General features: G+C 44.3%; 1 protein-coding gene across 1 annotated transcript in view; it reads right to left on the bottom strand.

The window, feature by feature from the left end:
• LOC115113258 (PDZ domain-containing protein 8-like) overlaps window positions 1-19,381 on the bottom strand; it is a 70,722-nt gene continuing 51,341 nt past the window's right edge. The window contains exons 4-5 of the mRNA XM_029640727.2: window positions 6,398-6,560; window positions 1-6,225 (exon numbers count right to left, since the gene is read on the bottom strand). Coding sequence (XP_029496587.1) covers window positions 3,977-6,225; window positions 6,398-6,560 — 2,412 coding nt within the window. The 3' untranslated portion in view covers window positions 1-3,976. The remainder of the gene's footprint in view (window positions 6,226-6,397; window positions 6,561-19,381) is intronic.

The following is a 19,381-nucleotide window of genomic DNA, read 5'->3' as shown; positions in this document are numbered from 1 at the left end:
TTCAGATGAGCTTGTTTATTGAGGCTATGTACAATAGCGCTTCATTACATGATCCACCTCTAGAACTGTGTACAACATCCCTCTTACAAAACAAATCACAAAAGCAGAACGCCATAACACGATGTGAATCGTGGGGAGAGAGATAAACAGCGTATGAATGGGATTAGAGAGCACAGATTTACAATAGCTGCAGCAGTAGTAATGGAAGTAGCAAGACACAGACCAAAAAATGTTTTTTGTTTACTCTCCTCATGAGCTCAATTCCAGCCCAGGGTCCCCCAAGTTACCTAACTGACCCTTAAACTACACCAGATATTTTTTTGCGTCGGAGAGAAACAACGAGAAACTGAAAAGGAGAGATTGCAAACTGAAGATTCCCTTCCTGATTATCACATTTGTCTTCATTTCCTACAAAAATATGAATATACAACAATTGAAGAGAGATCAACAAGTAGCAGCCAAGACAGTATCTAGAAGAGCATCACGTCTATTGCACAGACATTTTTTGCTTTGCTTCCTTTCCCCTTCACACCTTGTATATTGTCCTCCTGTCTGACCCCAAAAGTCCTGCTTTTAACCAGCTCTGGTCCTGTGCTGAAGCAAATGGCAGCACAGCCACAGAAGTACACTGCAATATAAATTAGCTTGGTGAGAACAGAATACATGTTATACTGATCCTATCCAGAGGATTTGGGCCCCTTAAGAGAATAATGCTCTCCTTATATTAACTTTTCCCTAAAAATCAGTGTGTGTGTGTCCATCCTAACTGCACAGAGCATTTATAACATCCTAACTGCACAGAGCATTTATAACATCCTAACTGCACAGAGCATTTGTAACATCCTAACTGCACAGAGCATTTATAACATCCTAACTGCACAGAGCCTTTGTAACATCCTAACTGCACAGAGCATTTATAACATCCTAACTGCTCAGAGCATTTATAACATCCTAACTGCACAGAGCATTTATAACATCCTAACTGCACAGAGCATTTATAACATCCTAACTGCACAGAGCATTTATAACATCCTAACTGCACAGAGCATTTATAACATCCTAACTGCACAGAGCATTTATAACATCCTAACTGCACAGAGCATTTGTAAATCAGAACCCACACCAGTCACCAAACGAAGTAAATAAAGATATGCAGTACCAGTCAAACATTGACACACCTACTCATTCCATGGTTATTTTTACAATTTTCTAAATTCTAGAATAATAGTGAAGACATCAAAACTATGACATCACACATATGGAATCATGTAAAAAAAGTGTTAATACATTTTATATTTGAGATTGCTCAAAGTAGCCACCCTTTGCCTTGATGACAGCTTCGCACACTCTTGAAACAGTCTTGAAGGAGTTCCCACATATCCTGAGCACTTGTTGGCTGTTTTTCCTTCACTCTGCGGTCCAACTCATCCCAAATCATCTAAATTGGGTTGAGGTCAGGGGATTATTGAGGCCAGGTCAACTGATGAAGCACTCAATCACTCTCCTTCTTGGTAAAATAGGCAGCACACAGCCTAGAGGTGTGTTGGGTCATAGTCCTGTTGAAAAACAAATGATATCCCATCTGGTTTGCGCTTAGTGGGACTGGCATATCGCTGCAGAATTCTGTGGTAGCCATGCTGGTTAAGTGTGCCTTGAATTCTAAATAAATCACCAACAGTGTCACCAGCAAAGCACCCCCACACCATAACACCTCCTCCTCCATACTTCACGGTGGGAACCACATATGCGGAGATCATCCGTTCACCAACTCTGCATCTCACAAAGACACGGCGGTTGGAACCAAAAATCAAACATTTGGACTCATCAGATCAAAGGACAGATTTCCACCAGTTTAATGTCCATTGCTCGTGTTTCTTGGCCCAAGCAAGTTTCCTTATTATTGGTGTCCTTTATTGGTGGTTTGTTTGCAGCAATTTGACCATGAAGGCCTGATTCACACAGTCTCCTCTAAACAGTTGATGTTGAGATGTGTCTGTTACTTGAACTCTGTGAAGCATTTATTTGGGCTGCAATTTCTGAGGCTGGTAACTCTAATGAACTTATCCTCTGCAGCAGAGGTAACTCTGGGTCTTCCTTTCCTGTGACAGTCCTCATGAGAGCCAGTGTCATCATAGTGCTTGATGGTTTTTGTGACTGCCCTTGAAGAAACTTTCAAAGGTCTTGAAATGTTCCAGATTGACGGACCTTCATGTCTTAAAAGTACTGACGGACTGAAGTTTCTCTTTGCTTATTTGAGCTGTTCTTGCCATAATGTGGACTTAGCCCTATTTGGTAAAATTATATCTTCTGTATACCACCCCTACCTTGTCACAACACAACTGATTGGCTCAAACGCATTAAGAAGGAAAGAAATTCCACAAATGAACTTTTAACAAGGCACACCTGTTAATTGAAATACATTCCAAGGTGACTTCCTCATGAAGCTGGTTGAGAGAATGCCAAGAGTTTGTAACGCTGTCATCAAGGCAAAGGGTGGCTACTTTGAAGAAACTCAAATATAAAATATATGTAGATTTGTTTAACACTTTTTTGGTTACTACATGATTCCATATGTGTAAATTTGTCATTTTCATGTCTTCACTATTATTCTACAATGTAAACAATTGTACACATAAAGCAAAATCCTGGAATGAGTAGGTGTGCTCAATCTTTTGACTGGCACTGTACATAGAATAAAACAGAGATCCATGTGCTCCTGTAACAACACTCATACAGAGATGAACCATATAAATAAAAACTTTCTGCCACGACTACATAAATACTTTGCATTTATCAAGAATCATTTCAAAAGCAAGCATTCCGTCTGAAGTAACATGATTGGATAAAACCACCACAGTTATGTTTTAGTTCAGGGATATTATATCCATACAAAAAAAAAAAAAACGATTTGGAAGGGGGGCAAGAACACAAAAGCAGGTGCTTAATCAAATAACTTACAACATGTTAAAATGATACATTTGAGAAAAATATTATATAACTATCCCTCCACCCAAAAAGCTAAGAAAACATTGTAACAGAGATAGAACTAACATGTACAGTTAATATGCTGGTGAAACAAAATGGGTCATACATGTTTGGCCTATAAATAAACTGAACCAAGGATGACAGGGGAGAGACCATCTTCCCCCACAACATTATTGCCCATTTCATTCAATCATCACGAGCTTGTAGTTTGCAAAAAAATCCAAAAAGTCCAAAAGAAGAGGAAAGTCATAGGTGATTTCTAAAAATAGATTATGCATTCAAATCAAAAGTGCTCACAAAGTGAAGATATGAAAAGTACATCATCTGAAACATACATTTCCATATGGTGGAGGACTGTTATCTTCCTGTAGACGCACAACACGGTGTCCAGTCTAACAAAATATGCTTGTGTTACTCACAGTAAAACAAATCAAACTAATATTTATTCCCCAAATACAATTTGGATAAAACAGAGCCATTTGCTATTTGCATAGCTCCTGCAACGGCAACCACATTTTGATTGCAATCTCTGCAAAACGGAAAAGCGGTTGCTGTAAACCTTTAGTGATAAAATACTGAACTTTAACAAGCATTTAAACTCACATTTTCAAGTGATAGAAAAAAAGTTACAGGGCACCTTAATGTCAACAAAAGCTAAATTATAGAAGGCGATTTTATATATGTATGTTTTAAAATGTTTGTGATCCCAAGCACTTACAGATTGCCATGAAACATTGATCCTCAATGCAAATTTCACCATCTAGCTTTCCAGCTTCCCTTTAAAAGTATAATTTTAGGAAAACTAAACTGCTGTTCTTTGGGACAACAAGAGTGGTCTCCCCAAACCAAGTATGAATTGCGTGACCAATTGTTTTACAAATCAACAATTTCACCCTCACCAGACCTCCTCAGCTGATCTTCAGAAGGTAACCTTCACCCCACCACCCCCACAGAAAAATGTTCTGAAGCCCATCCCTCGTCCTTGTCCTCTCTAGTGGAGCGCCTCCACACATATCTGCTCCTCTGTGATGTCATCCAGCAGCTGGGCCTCCACTGGGCTGCATATGTCACTGTCATAAACCTCTGTCCCCAGTAAGGCCTCCTCCAATGCCACCCCCTTATCCTTGAAACCATGTGGCTCCGAGGGGGAGGTGCCGGTGCTATCCACAGACTCCAGGTCCTCGATGCCTGCCCGGTAGTGAATCACGAGCAGGGTGAGAGCCTGGAGCCTCTCCCCAGACTTGGCCAGGGCGGCCGTGATCAGGGCCTTCCTCCGGGCGTCCCCAGTCTCCCTCTCCTCCAGCATCAGGGCATTGTTGTGCTCCAGTTCCTGGTCGATCTCCTGCTGCAGCTTGTCTAGCATCAGCTCCAGCTTCTGAGAGCGCTCGTCAGTGGGCAGGCCCCGGTAAAGGTCGCGGCCGATCTCCTTCACTGCGATAAATACACTGTCGTCAAGTCCTCCTTCCCGCCGTACAAGCTTGGTGCTGCCGCCGGCTGCATGCTTGGAGGGGCTGGCCCCAGCGTAGGTTTCTGTATCGCTGCTCTCGTTGTCAGAGATGTCGGGGATGTGCACCACATCTGGCACATCAGACGCTTGCTCTGCCAGCCGGCTCTTTGGCACCTGGCGCAGATTGAGCAGACGGGAGCCGGTGTTGATGATGTGGCGGCTGAGGCCCGCAGTGGCGCGGTTGATGGTGGATTTGGCCTCCGGGTCGGCACTGCGTCGGTCGGTGGCGGCCACGCAGAAAGGGTGCTCGGCCAGGCACTTCTCTTGGCACTTCTTGTGGCAGACATAGGAACAGATCATGCACTGGGAGGCGGCCTTGGTCCACACCTTCTTCTTGCAGTACTCGCACCAGGTGGGGTTCTGGAACTGGGTGTCCTGAAAGTTGTGGCGCACCTCCACCAGCTGTATGGCACTGTAGGCCAGGTCATCACGGGGAACAAAGGAAAGCTGTTCCCTCTCCCTTAGCTCGTCATCCGGCATGCTGGCCTTCTTTTCACCCTCCATCAGCCCACCACACATCTCTGACTCTCCATCAGCCAGGTAGCTGAAGTTGAGTGTGACGTCTCCATAGCAGAGCTTCTCGTTGAAGCCCTTGTGGGTGCTAAGGCTGCGCAGGGCGGTGCGGCTGACGCTGGCCCTGGGCTCTGGGGCTTCCAGTCTGAAAGTGCTCTGGTACTCAGACGAGGACAGACACTCCAGGGCAACATGCTCCAGTGTCAAGCTGACGTGGCCCAGACACAGCAGGCTGCCCAGCTTGAAGGGGTCTTTGCACCACAGGGCCGTGTTAAGGTACTTATGGTTGCTCTGCACCGCTAACACCACAGAACCATTGCCCCAATGGGCCATCCGGTTGCGGAACATGATCTCTGAGGACTCCCACATTGAGTGGTCCTCCATGATGTCTCGGGTGATGATGGAGCTCTCAGACACCTTGTCTTTGGTCAGTTCCTGCTTGCTGGGAGCGGAGGGGGCCCCTGGTGGCTCTTCGCAGGGCTCGGGTGGTTTGACCGCCGGCTTTGGTTCAGGCTGTTTCACAGGTGTCGTCACAGCACTGCCTTTGTCACCATTGCTTCCAGTGGAGTGTGTAGGAGTCTTTTCTGGAGTTTTCTCAGCTGCAGTGGTAGCTTCGCTCCCCTCCAGCAGACTTTGTGTTTCAGAAGAGGCTGACGTTAATTTAATGTGGGGTCTAGGGGGCACCAGCGGGCGAGTGGGTGGGGGTGGAGGGGGGACAGTGGGGCGCTGTGGCCCCTCTCCTGGCTCGCCACTCTTCTGTGGTGAGTGCTTTGGTGTGGGTGGAGGTCTGACCGGTGACTGAAGCCCTGCCAAGTTCAGTTTGCGGTTGAGGATGGGCGATATGCTGCCAAGGGGTTTGGAGGCCAGATTGGCCACAGTCCTTTTGGGGCTTTGGTTTACTGACAGGAAATCCTCCTTGGCCTCGGCGCTGCTGCTAAGCAGGCTAGACTTGGGGTCTGCAATCGACTCTTCAAACTCAGAGTCCATGTCTTTGCTGTCGGATATGTCGGCGAGGGCGGTGATTGGTGCCGGGTCCTCCTCATAGCCCCCCGGCGGGAGGATGAACCCGGGCTCCTCCAGCTGGCCCAGCCCCTCCTGGAGGGCTCCCAGGCCAATGGTGGTGCTCTGGTGACGCACAGGCCTCTCATACAGGACCAGCACCCTGTCCCCTGCCTGCTTCAGCAGTTTGGGCACTTGGACAGAGGATGTCACTTTGACACCTGCCCAGAGATGGAGAACATGTTAGACTCATATTGAGATAAACAGTACAACTGAACAACATACATCCAGTATTACTGTATGCTGCTGTTCTTAAGTCACTTCAAACATCCTCAGGGTTGCCAGATCATGCCACAGTCGGTTTACTTATGCTGCATGGCCTTAGTGTCTTACCGCCGATGGCGATGAGTCGATCGCCCCTCTGTAGGTCTGCCAGGGCAGCAGGAGAGTTGGGAGTGACTGTCTCGATGCTGACATGGACCGCATCACCCTCACAGTCAGGGATGTGCCTGAATGTCATACCCACATTGCCAAAGGGCCCTTTGATCACCTCTGCCTGAAACACACAGAGAGAAACAAACACACTTAGTACTTTCAACTTAGGATCACTTTAAAACTAGAATCCTGAAGTGAAAACAATAACAAAGTGTTTTGCTAAAAAGCTAAGAAATGTAACCACTCTCAAATGTATAGATAGAGCTATGGATGCATGGACTTGACCATCCATGATATAAAAAATATACTTTTAACCATGTTTTGAGGCTATACAGTGTTTGTAAGTAAGCTCATAAGGCATTTATAAGTTATATTCTACAAGAATGAATGGGTATATAGAATAATGTAAGTCCAAAAATGGATGTAGCAACTAAGGATTCTAACTTGGATATCAGAACATTGAAGAAAACACAGTAAGCCAAAGTATCACAGAACAGTTAACACCCTTACAGCATACAAATATTCAACAATATTAGTATTCAACAAATGAAGAAGTTCATTTCTAGACAGTAAGTAAACGCTTGACTTCTTGTGAAGTCCTCTATTTATAGCAGTCGACTATAAACATCTCATATGTTGCCTGACTACAATATTTTATTTTGAAACGTTAATAAATACATGCTGTGTTAATTTTGGCAGGGTTACCTGCCTACAATACCCACTGTAGTGTGCGTAGGTCTCAAGCCCATAGTAAGTCAGCGCTAACTGGCTAGCTACTAATGTTAGCTAGCTACCCATGAAGAATTGACATCTACTTTAACTTGCATAATCAATACTTTGTTGAAGCACCTTTGGCAGCGATTACAGCCTCGAGTCTTCTTGGGTATGACGCTACAAGCTTGGCACACCTGTATTTGGTGAGTTTCTCCCATTCTTCTCTGCAGATCCTCTCATGCTCTGTCAGGTTGGATGGGGAGTGTGGCTTGGGGTTGTTGTCCTGTTGGAAGGTGAATCTTTGCCCCAGTCGGAGGCCCTGAGCGCTATGGAGCAGGTTTTCATCAAGGATCTCTGTACTTTGCTCCGTTCATCTTTTCCTCGATCCGGTCTCCAAGTCCCTGCCGCTGAAAAACATCCCCATAGCATAATGCTGCCTCCACCATGCTTCACCGTAGTGATGGTGCCAGGTTTCCTTGGCATTCAGGCCAAAGAGTTCAATCTTGGTTTCATCAGACCAGAGAATCGTGTTTCTCATGGTCAGAGTTGCTTCAATATATCCACAGAATTTTCCTTAATCATGATGCAATCTATTTTGTGAAGTGCACCAGTCCCTCCTGCAGCAAAGCACTCCCACAACATGATGCTGCCACCGACGTGCTTCACGGTTGGGATGGTGTTCTTCGGCATGGTCATAATGGCCAAACAGTTCTATTTTTGTTTCATCAGACCAGAAGACATTTCTCCAAAAAGTATGATCTCTGTCCCCATGTGCAGTTGCAAACCGTAGTCTGGCTTTTTTATGGCGGTTTTTGGAGCAGTGGCTTCTTCCTTGCTGAGCGGCCTTTCAGGTAATCTCTAGGAGACAGAACGCGTCTCCTTCCTGAGCGGTATAACGGCTGTGTGGTCCCAAGGTGTTTATACTTGCATACTATTGTTTGTACAGATTGCTCCCAAGGATGAACCAAAGGTCTACAATTTTTTTTCTGAGGTCTTGGCTGATTTCTTTTGATTTTCCCATGATGTCAAGCAAAGAGGCACTGAGTTTGAAGGTAGGCCTTGAAATACATCCACAGGTACACCTCTAATTGACTCAAATGATGTCAATTAGCCTATCAGAAGCTTCTAAAGCCATGACATAATTTTCTGGAATTTTCCAAGCTGTTTAGAGGCAGTCAATTTAGTGTATGTAAACTTCTGACCCACTGGAATTGTGATACAGTGAATTATTAGTGAAATAATCTAGTCTGTAAACAATTGTTGGAAAAATTACTTGTGACATGCACAAAGTAGATGTCCTAACCGACTTGCCAAAACTATAGTTTGTTAACAAGAAATTTGTGGAGTGATTGAAAAAATGAGTTTCAATGACTCCAACCTAAGTGTATGTAAACTTCCGACTTCAACTGTATGTAAGCAAGGTTTGAAATGATCATGTTTTAGTCAAATATTAAAATCGAACAATTTGCAATCTACAAATTATTTGTAATTATGTTCCGGCCCCCTGACTATCTGCTCAAGAAAAAAAATCCCGGCTCCTGTTGAGTCATGCTGATGGCAGAGTCAGCACGAGTCCATGGGCCCATCCTGCCTGGTGTCAATGGTACAGACTGGTGGCGGTGGTGTAATGGTGTGGGGATTGAGCAATGTTTCCTTGAAGAAAATGAAATACAGAGATAGAGGTGCTAGTGTCAGAGGTTACGTAAAACCAAACAGTTTTACTTGGCTCGCTCGGTTGTGGCTTGACAAGTAGAAATAAAAGCATAGCTACAAATAGAGAACATTAGGACAATTCAAGTTGGTTTAGCAATGGCAAATATACTTCAAATGAGTAGGCAACACTCACCAATAAGCCATCTATCCTCAACAGCTCAGGCCAACATTGCTGTTCTGCAGAATGGATGAGTTGTGTGTTCCACCTGGCCACCACATTCAGCAGCGTCTTTTGCGCATCACACAATGTGCAGGTGATAGGTTGAGTGAGTGGAAGCCTTTTCTGTTCACATAGTTGAACTTGTTTAGGGAGGGTGCTTTTATGGCGATGTGGGTGCCGTCTATTGCTCCATTCGTATTTGGGAACCTATTGATGGCAAAGAAAACCCCTCAACTTTAACCTGTTGTGAGATGGTGTATGGAAATTGTATGCAACTGTTCGTTTTGCTAATGATCACATCCAAAACACAGTCCGTCGAGCTGTGAGATGCCGATCGGTAAACTCCTGCCAAAATCCCTAGGGTGGAGAGCACTTGGATGTGCACCGGAGTGGCATGTGCTTGCCTTTCTAAAGTAGGTATTAAATCCTTACAAAAATCCTTTAACATTGGTTTGGGGAAACTATGTCTGATGATCCAATTTGTACTTGACGCTAAAAAGTCCCACCTGTCTCTAAAAACGTGCTCTCTGCAAAATACAATAATTGTGCCAAATCCTCCAACAGAGCAAGATCGGCCAGCTCTCATTCCATTTCCCCATTTCCTTTAATAGTATTTCAACAATGGCTTCCCTTTCACACGTACCTCTAATTTAACAAATAACTGTACTTTATAAGGATTATTATTGTAACAAATGCACTGTCAAGATATGTTGCATGACTTCACAAAAATTGATTACAATTTCAACATATATTTGACCCATTCACTAGGTTACGCTTGACCAGCAGTTCCCGTATTCCGACCAATCGACACTGTGCGTACGCATGGTCATGGATGTAAATTTACGCACACTCTCAAGCAAACGTTCATATTGATAAATCTCACACGTTGCGTGGAAATGATACCCTGCATCGTTTACGCACAGATTTGTGATTACAGAGGATTGATAAATGAGGCTCCTGGAGTTTACCAGCTGCCTCAATCACTGTCACAGAGAACAAGTCACGTATCCACCATTCACCGGTTGTGACGTCGGGGCAACCTACTTTGTGTCTCCCTGGCCCAATGCAACATGACAGCATGTGTCGCTAAAGTGCAGTCCGTCTAAAGTTGGAGTCCCCCTCTATTGTATGCAGATCCTCATAACACCATGGCATCATGGGACAATTCCAACTATCAACATCGTGCACACACCAACACAACTATAGAATTGTGGAGGAAGTTGATGAAGTCGGTCAGATCTTGAATGAGAGTTTGATGGTTGAGGGAAAGGGGAGACAGAGAGGACTCAGAGAAGCCAGAGAGACTGAGACGAACAACTGTAATTTCCCAGCTGTCATTTGGCATAATTCTCAAGGAGGGCACTGATCAAGTTAGGGGCGGGGGATGAAAAAGCAAATGATCTATATGAGCTGGCAAGCCGAGGGGGGTTGATTCACTTGAAGCTGACGGATGATTTCAAACCTGGGATGGGAACCTTTTGGAGATAAAGAGATGTGGCTACATCACAATGTAACACTGTAGGCAAGAACAGATCATAATGGTTTATATTTCTAATAAAAGTTCCAGGTATCATCAGAAAAAGTAAAATGGTAACTTGTGCTTTTGACGTACATTTATTTGACTATTTTATTGTTGGAAATCAAATGATTGTGCAATCATAAAGAACTGCAGATTATCTTGACTATGTTCACACATGTTGCAGATGGTTTAAAAATACTTACAATACACCAGAAAAATAAAAACACAGTTGAGGTGTGAACCATGAAAATAGCCTGTAGGCCTCGTCACATTGGGAGGCAACTGACAATGTTTTTTTAATAAAAAAAAATATATATATTTTTTTAACAATCTGTTTTATTGTCACATACACCATATAGGTGCAGTGAAATGTGTTGTTTTACAGTGTCAGCCAAATTAGTGTTAAGTGCCATGCTCAAGGGCACAGACAAAATAAAATATTGTCAGCTCAGGTTTTCAAACCAGTGACCTTTCGGTTACTGGCCCAACGATCTAACCGCTAGGCTACCTGCCGCCATTATATGGTGTGGACAGCAGTTTTTTAAGTTAGTCCTATAACCGGTTTATAAATCCTGTGGACCCAGGAACCTGCCTTTTCATTTGAGACATTCCAAATTCATTTAATGCAGGTCTCTGCCTCACGGCTTAACTTGATCTGGCCACGTTGCTCCCCTTTCCTAGAATGCCCTAACGACATTTAAAAGGCAACAGGTGTTTGTGGGGAAACTAGGAGAACAGCAAAGCTAACAGTAGCTGTAAAGACAAACTGTGCACAAGAGCCTTTAAAGTCATCAAAATTGTGCACAAGCCAATGATGAAGACCACTGTGTATCTAAGGATTAAATGTCAGGAATTGTGAAAAACTGAGTTTAAATGTATTTGGCTAAGGTGCATGTAAACTTTCGACTTCAACTGTGTAAATATACACACACACACACACGCGCACACATATTCTTACACAAATATATATATATATATATTTTTTTGGAAGTGTCAAACAGAGTTGACAGCATGCTCTTGTAATATTAGAGGAGGAAACGACACATTTTGTAGGTAAGTCAAACTATGGGGGCCAATCTTGCCAAAGAAAACATGTTTTCCCCCTTTTCTAAAATAAGAGGCCAGTGAGATTCAGAAGAGGGTCTGAAACCACACATACCGTCAGCTCCAAAATGATTGGAACCCTTGATAAAAGACGAGCAAACTCGACTTCAGAAAATAAATATACAAAATACTGAATAATCTATATTTTATGCCAAAAGCATTACACTAATACAATTGCTCAGAGAAAGAGATATTGTTTAACAAGTCATATTTACTTTTCTCAAAAAAATAGGGGTCAAAATTATTGGCACCCTTGTTTTAAATACCTTTACCTTTAAATACCCTTACCTTGCAAACATAATGGCACTGGGCCTTTTAATAAAATGTTTTAGGAGATTGGAGAACACATTGGGAGGGATTTAGACAATTCCTCCATAAGTAATCTTTCCAGATTCTTGATATCCTTTGTCTGTGCTTGTGGACTGCCCACTTCAATTCAAACCACAGGTTTTCAATGGGGTTCAAGTCTGGAGACTGAGATGGCCATTGCAAAATGTTGATTTAGTGGTCAAGTAACCATTTCTTTATGGATTTAGATGTGTGCTTGGGGTTACTGGCTTGCTAGAAGATTCACCTGCGTCCAAGTTTCAGCCTCCTGGCAGCGGTAACCAGGTTTTTGGCTAAAATGTCCTAGTACTGTGTAAAGTTCATGATGACGTAGACCTTAACAAGGGCCCCAGGAGCAGTGGAAGCAAAATAGCCCCATAACGTTTTTTTTTTTATTTCACCTTTATTTAACCAGGTAAGCAAGTTGAGAACAAGTTCTCATTTACAATTGCGACCTGGCCAAGATAAAGCAAAGCAGTTCGACACATACAACGACACAGAGTTACACATGGAGTAAAACAAACATACAGTCAATAATACAGTAAAAAAAAAAACAAGTCTATATACAATGTGAGCAAATTAGGTGAGAAGGGAGGTAAAGGCAAAAAAGGCCATGGTGGCAAAGTAAATACAATATAGCAAGTAAAACACTGGAATGGTAGTATTGCAATGGAAGAATGTGCAAAGTAGAAATAAAAATAATGGGGTGCAAAGGAGCAAAATAAATAAATAAATTAAATACAGTTAGGAAAGAGGTAGTTGTTTGGGAATTATAGGTGGGCTATGTACAGGTGCAGTAATCTGTAAGATGCTCTGACAGTTGGTGTTTAAAGCTAGTGAGGGAGATAAGTGTTTCCAATTTAAGAGATTTTTGTAGTTCGTTCCAGTCATTGGCAGCAGAGAACTGGAAGGAGAGGCGGCCAAAGAAAGAATTGGTTTTGGGGGTGACTAGAGAGATATACCTGCTGGAGCGTGTGCTACAGGTGGGAGATGCTATGGTGACCAGCGAGCTGAGATAAGGGGGACTTTACCTAGCAGGGTCTTGTAGATGACATGGAGCCAGTGGGTTTGGCGACGAGTATGAAGCGAGGGCCAGCCAACGAGAGCGTACAGGTCGCAATGGTGGGTAGTATATGGGGCTTTGGTGACAAAACGGATAGCACTGTGATAGACTGCATCCAATTTGTTGAGTAGGGTATTGGAGGCTATTTTGTAAATGACATCGCCAAAGTCGAGGATTGGTAGGATGGTCAATTTTACAAGGGTATGTTTGGCAGCATGAGTGAAGGATGCTTTGTTGCGAAATAGGAAGCCAATTCTAGATTTAACTTTGGATTGGAGATGTTTGATATGGGTCTGGAAGGAGAGTTTACAGTCTAACCAGACACCTAAGTATTTGTAGTTGTCCACGTATTCTAAGTCAGAGCCGCCCAGAGTAGTGATGTTGGACAGGCGGGTAGGTGCAGGTAGCGATCGGTTGAAGAGCATGCATTTAGTTTTACTTGTATTTAAGAGCAATTGGAGGCCACGGAAGGAGAGTTGTATGGCATTGAAGCTTGCCTGGAGGGTTGTTAACACAGTGTCCAAAGAAGGGCCGGAAGTATACAGGATGGTGTCGTCTGCGTAGAGGTGGATCAGAGACTCACCAGCAGCAAGAGCAACATCATTGATGTATACAGAGAAGAGAGTCGGTCCAAGAATTGAACCCTGTGGCACCCCCATAGAGACTGCCAGAGGTCCGGACAGCAGACCCTCCGATTTGACACACTGAACTCTATCAGAGAAGTAGTTGGTGAACCAGGCGAGGCAATCATTTGAGAAACCAAGGCTGTCGAGTCTGCCGATAAGGATGTGGTGGTTGACAGAGTCGAAAGCCTTGGCCAGATCAATGAATACGGCTGCACAGTAATGTTTCTTATCGATGGCGGTTAAGATATCGTTTAGGACCTTGAGCGTGGCTGAGGTGCACCCATGACCAGCTCTGAAACCAGATTGCATAGCAGAGAAGGTATGGTGAGATTCGAAATGGTCGGTAATCTGTTTGTTGACTTGGCTTTCAAGACCTTAGAAAGGCATGGTAGGATAGATATAGGTCTGTAGCAGTTTGGGTCAAGAGTGTCCCCCCTTTGAAGAGGGGGATGACCGCAGCTGCTTTCCAATCTTTGGGAATCTCAGATGACAAGAAAGAGAGGTTGAACAGGCTAGTAATAGGGGTGGCAACAATTTCGGCAGATAATTTTAGAAAGAAAGGGTCCAGATTGTCTAGCCCGGCTGATTTGTAGGGGTCCAGATTTTTCAGCTCTTTCAGAACTTCAGCTGAATGGATTTGGGAGAAGGAGAAATGGGGAAGGCTTGGGCGAGTTGCTGTTGGGGGTGCAGTGCTGTTGACCGGGGTAGGAGTTGCCAGGTGGAAAGCATGGCCAGCCGTAGAAAAATGCTTATTGAAATTCTCAATTATGGTGGATTTATCAGTGGTGACAGTGTTTCCTATCTTCAGTGCAGTGGGCAGCTGGGAGGAGGTGTTCTTATTCTCCATGGACTTTACAGTGTCCCAGAACTTTTTAGAGTTAGTGTTGCAGGAAGCAAATTTCTGCTTGAAAAAGCTAGCCTTGGCTTTTCTAACTGCCTGTGTATAACGGTTTCTAGCTTCCCTGAACAGCTGCATATCACGGGGCTGTTCGATGCTAATGCAGAACGCCATAGGATGTTTTTGTGTTGGTTAAGGGCAGTCAGGTCTGGGGAGAACCAAGGGCTATATCTGTTCCTGGTTCTAATTTTCTTGAATGGGGCATGTTTATTTAAGATTGTTAGGAAGGCATTTTTAAAAATATCCAGGCATCCTCTACTGACGGGATGAGATCAATATCCTTCCAGGACACCCCGGCCAGGTCGATTAGAAAGGCCTGCTCGCTGAAGTGTTTCAGGGAGCGTTTTACAGTGATGAGTGGAGGTCGTTTGACCGCTGACCCATTACGGATGCAGGCAATGAGGCAGTGATCGCTGAGATCTTGGTTGAAGACAGCAGAGGTGTATTTAGAGGGGAAGTTGGTTAGGATGATATCTATGAGGGTGCCCGTGTTTAAGGCTTTGGGGGGTACCTGGTAGGTTCATTGATAATTTGTGTGAGATTGAGGGCATCAAGTTTAGATTGTAGGATGGCTGGGGTGTTAAGCATGTTCCAGTTTAGGTCGCCTAGCAGCACGAGCTCTGAAGATAGATGGGGCAATCAGTTCACATATGGTGTCCAGAGCACAGCTGGGAGCAGAGGGTGGTCTATAGCAGGCGGCAACGGTGAGAGACTTGTTTTTAGAGAGGTGGATTTTTAAAAGTAGAAGTTCAAATTGTTTGGGTACAGACCTGGATAGTAGGACAGAACTCTGCAGGCTATCTTTGCAGTAGATTGCAACACCGCCCCCTTTAGCAGTTCTATCTTGTCTGAAAATGTTGTAGTTTGGAATTAAAATTTCTGAATTTTGGTGGTCTTCCTAAGCCAGGATTCAGACACAGCTAGAACATCCGGGTTGGCAGAGTGTGCTAAAGCAGTGAAAAGAACAAACTTAGGGAGGAGGCTTCTAATGTTAACATGCATGAAACCAAGGCTATTACGGTTACAGAAGTCATCAAAAGAGAGCGCCTGGGGAATAGGAGTGGAGCTAGGCACTGCAGGGCCTGGATTCACCTCTACATCGCCAGAGGAACATAGGAGGAGAAGAATAAGGGTACGGCTAAAAGCAATAAGAATTGGTCGTCTAGAACGTCTGGAACAGAGAGTAAAAGGAGGTTTCTGGGGGCGATAAAATAGCATCAAGGTATAATGTACAGACAAAGGTATGGTAGGATGTGAGTACAGTGGAGGTAAACCTAGGTATTGAGTGATGAAGAGAGAGATATTGTCTCTAGAAACATTGAAACCAGGAGATGTCATTGCATGTGTGGGTGGTGGAAATAATAAGTTGGATAAGGTATAGTGAGCAGGACTAGAGGCTCTGCAGTGAAATAAGCCAATAAACACTAACCAGAACAGCAATGGACAAGACATATTGACATTAAGGAGAGGCATCCTTAGTCGAGTGATCAAAAGGGTCCAGGGAGTGGAGAGGTTGGTTTGGGGGTCACGGCGATTTAGACAGCTAGCCAGGACATCGGTAGCAAGCTAGCATAGGATGGAGGTCTGTTGTTAGCCACCTCTTGCGTTCCGTCAATAGATTAGTGGAGTTCCGTGTTGTAGAGGGGATTAGTCCAAATCACACAACAACAAAAAAATAAAAACAATAGATATAGTTATAGAGGCCCAAGAAGAAACATGTTAATAATAAAAATAAATAAATTGTCCGATTGTCTATTCTGAGAGCATCCGGTAAGACAGCTAACGGTTAGCAGGCCGCAGATGGGCATTCAGGTAACGTCGCGACGGAGGAGCCAGCCGGATCTCCTTCGGGTAGATAACGTCGGCAGTCCAGTTGTGAGGGCCCGGAGGGGCTCCGTGTAGGCAGTAAAACGGGTCCGGATAGGTGACTGCAGCCCAGGAGTGATTGACGGAGCTCAGGAGTGGTTGACGGAGCTCGCTAGCTCCGGAGTAATTGATGTTTGCTCCGGAATCGACGAAAGCAGATAGACACACGGATAGCAGCCAGCTAGCTGTGAGATCCGGGAGTGAATGTCCAGAGAGCAGTTGAAATCCAGGGACATGGAGAGAAAAAAAATCGGTCCGGTATGTTCCGTTCCGAGCCGCGCTGCGCTGCGCCGTACAAAACTGGCGATAGATTTTCGAGTTAAAGGATAGCTAATGACCACAAACCGTGGTTAGCTGAATACGAACGAGTTGCCAGTAAAGAAGCTAACTAGCTTCTGGCTAGCTTCTTGGAGGATTGCAGATTTGATTGCAGATTTGAGGTAAATAATACGTATTTATACATATCAATTGGTGAGGCAGGTTGCAGGAGAGTGTATTGAAGATGAGTTGATGGAAAATAAAAATAAAATGTATGTGAAAAAAAAGTTGTAAATATATATATATACACGACACGACAAGACGAGGACAAAAGACGTCTGAACTGCTATGCCATCTTGGAAACCATGAATGAACGTCAATGATCCACCACCATATTTTACAGTAGGTATGAGTTAATCTTTCTTTCGAAGCCAAACCCACCACTAGCCCAAGAGCTATATTTTCATGTCATCCAACACATGTAAACGCCTGGAGTATGCTAAACGGCAATGGCACTTGGATCGGAACCTGTGCTGTGGTCAGATTATATGAAAATAGAGTTCTTAGGCCACGTACACCAGTGGTGGAAAGCTGCATAAAAAGAAAAGACCATACCTACTGTAAAATATGTGGACTTGTTCATCAAAATCTCTTTCTCTGAGTAATTGTATTAGTATAAAATATTATTTTTAAAATGTAACATGCAATATAGCTCAGAAATGTTCATTGTATTATTTATTTTCATTCAGTCTTTTTCGTTTATCTATCAAGTGTGCCAATCATTTTGGACCAGAGTGTACATAAAGCAATTCAAGCTCAACATTTAGCATGGCAGAGTGAATATCAAGGGTGCCGCCGCTATTACTGAGGCTAATATCTTCTTTGTGCCAGGAGCGGAAACGCTGTGTGATCTAAACCGGAGGCTTTCATCTGAGAATGTCTGCCTCTGAAAGCATTGCAATCCACTTCAGTCGCTGGTTATGATGCAAATCACACACAAGGCTGCGACTGACAAAAGACAATTTAACATCAGATCGAATGGTCTGCTATACACTGCTATAGTCACGAAGCAAATTCAATGAGGGCAAACCATCAGCTGGATCCTCATGAGTTTCAGCATCCAACCTGAAGAAACACTGATCTCTGAACTAGACATTCAGTCTAAAACCTCACAATTCTAATAAGTATTAAACAAAACTGTTTTCATGGTACTGCAGCTTATCAATATTTTGTGATGATAATGCTCGCCGGGGGCCTCCGGGGTGGCGCAGTGGTTAAGGGCGCTGTACTTCAGCGCCAGCTGTGCCATCAGAGACTCTGGGTTCGCGCCCAGGCTCTGTCGTAACCGGCCGCGACCGGGAGGTCCATCGGGCGACGCACAATTGGCCTAGCGTCGTCCGGGTTAGGGAGGGCTTGGTCGGTAGGGATGTCTTTGTCTCATCGCGCACCAGCAACTCCTGTGGCGGGCCGGGCGCAGTGCGCGCTAACCAAGGTTGCCAGGTGCACGGTGTTTCCTCCGACACATTGGTGCGGCTGGCTTCCGGGTTGGATGCGCGCTGTGTTAAGAAGCAGTGCGGCTAGGTTGGGTTGTGTATTGGAGGACGCATGACTTTCAACCTTCGTCTCTCCCGAGCCCGTACGGGAGTTGTAGCGATGAGACAAGATAGTAGCTATTACAACAATTGGACACCACAAAATTGGAGAGAAAATGGGGTAAAAATCCCCCCCCCCCAAAAAAAGAAAAGATCATGCTCGCCGGGTCAAGGAGGGTTAGGCTTGAAGCTCATCAGTTTGCCTTGAATAGGATTTGTAGGAAATCGGTTTATCTGATAGGCATGTCACCTCTTGAAGGCTCTCAAAAATGAGACACTATACAAAAGAAGAAAGCAGAGAAAATACCCTCTGCTATGACTGTTCTACATGCCCTGGCAGCAAGACCCTGAGATAGACATCCTGTGTGTGTCCATGTCACTGTTTTCCCCCAAAAATCCTAACCCACTCAGAGGAGTCATTGAGTGGCAATTATGGGTAATTTGCAAGGATGAACGCCGACTAAAGGGCAATTACAGAGGAGACGGTAGGAGCGGCGTAGGATTCAGCCAGGCCAATAATTTCAGGGAGCAGGTAAACAGATGCTGCCGCTCACCAGGGCTGTGGCGTGCAGCGCTCCGCACCACATCAATTTAAACGGATGCTGTACACGGTCCCTATAGATCAGCACGCCTGGCCCACAGATGGCCTACCTGCCATGAACTAAAAAGAGGCACACCAAACACACACCTCCCTGAGGAGGAATATTCATTGACCAGCATTAATGTCCCCTCGAGCTGTGTGTACAACATGGTACCATTGTCTTGAGTGACATGTGATTACATTCATAGGGGTGACGTAACACTAAAAAGCTTTACAGTTAGATGACCAAGTCGTAGGCTGCAGCAAAATAATACAGGGTTGAATACATCTATGCTTGCAGTTACAGCACTTCAAGTAGTTATACTGAAAAAATGATCGCCTTGCACTGAGCGGAAATCATATGTTTTTCAGTACAGGAAGTGAGGTGAGTCAACACCATTTATGACTAAATACAACTCCACTACGTCCTTTATTCAGTTACTGTTCACAGGGAAACAAGTAGTGAAATCGTAAACATAAAATTGCAGGATGATTCACACAAAAAAACCCAGTGTCCCCACA

This window comes from Oncorhynchus nerka, linkage group LG28 (genome assembly GCF_034236695.1).
Source record: "Oncorhynchus nerka isolate Pitt River linkage group LG28, Oner_Uvic_2.0, whole genome shotgun sequence".
Lineage (NCBI taxonomy): Eukaryota > Metazoa > Chordata > Actinopteri > Salmoniformes > Salmonidae > Oncorhynchus > Oncorhynchus nerka.
This window is presented reverse-complemented; position numbering and strand designations above follow the sequence as displayed.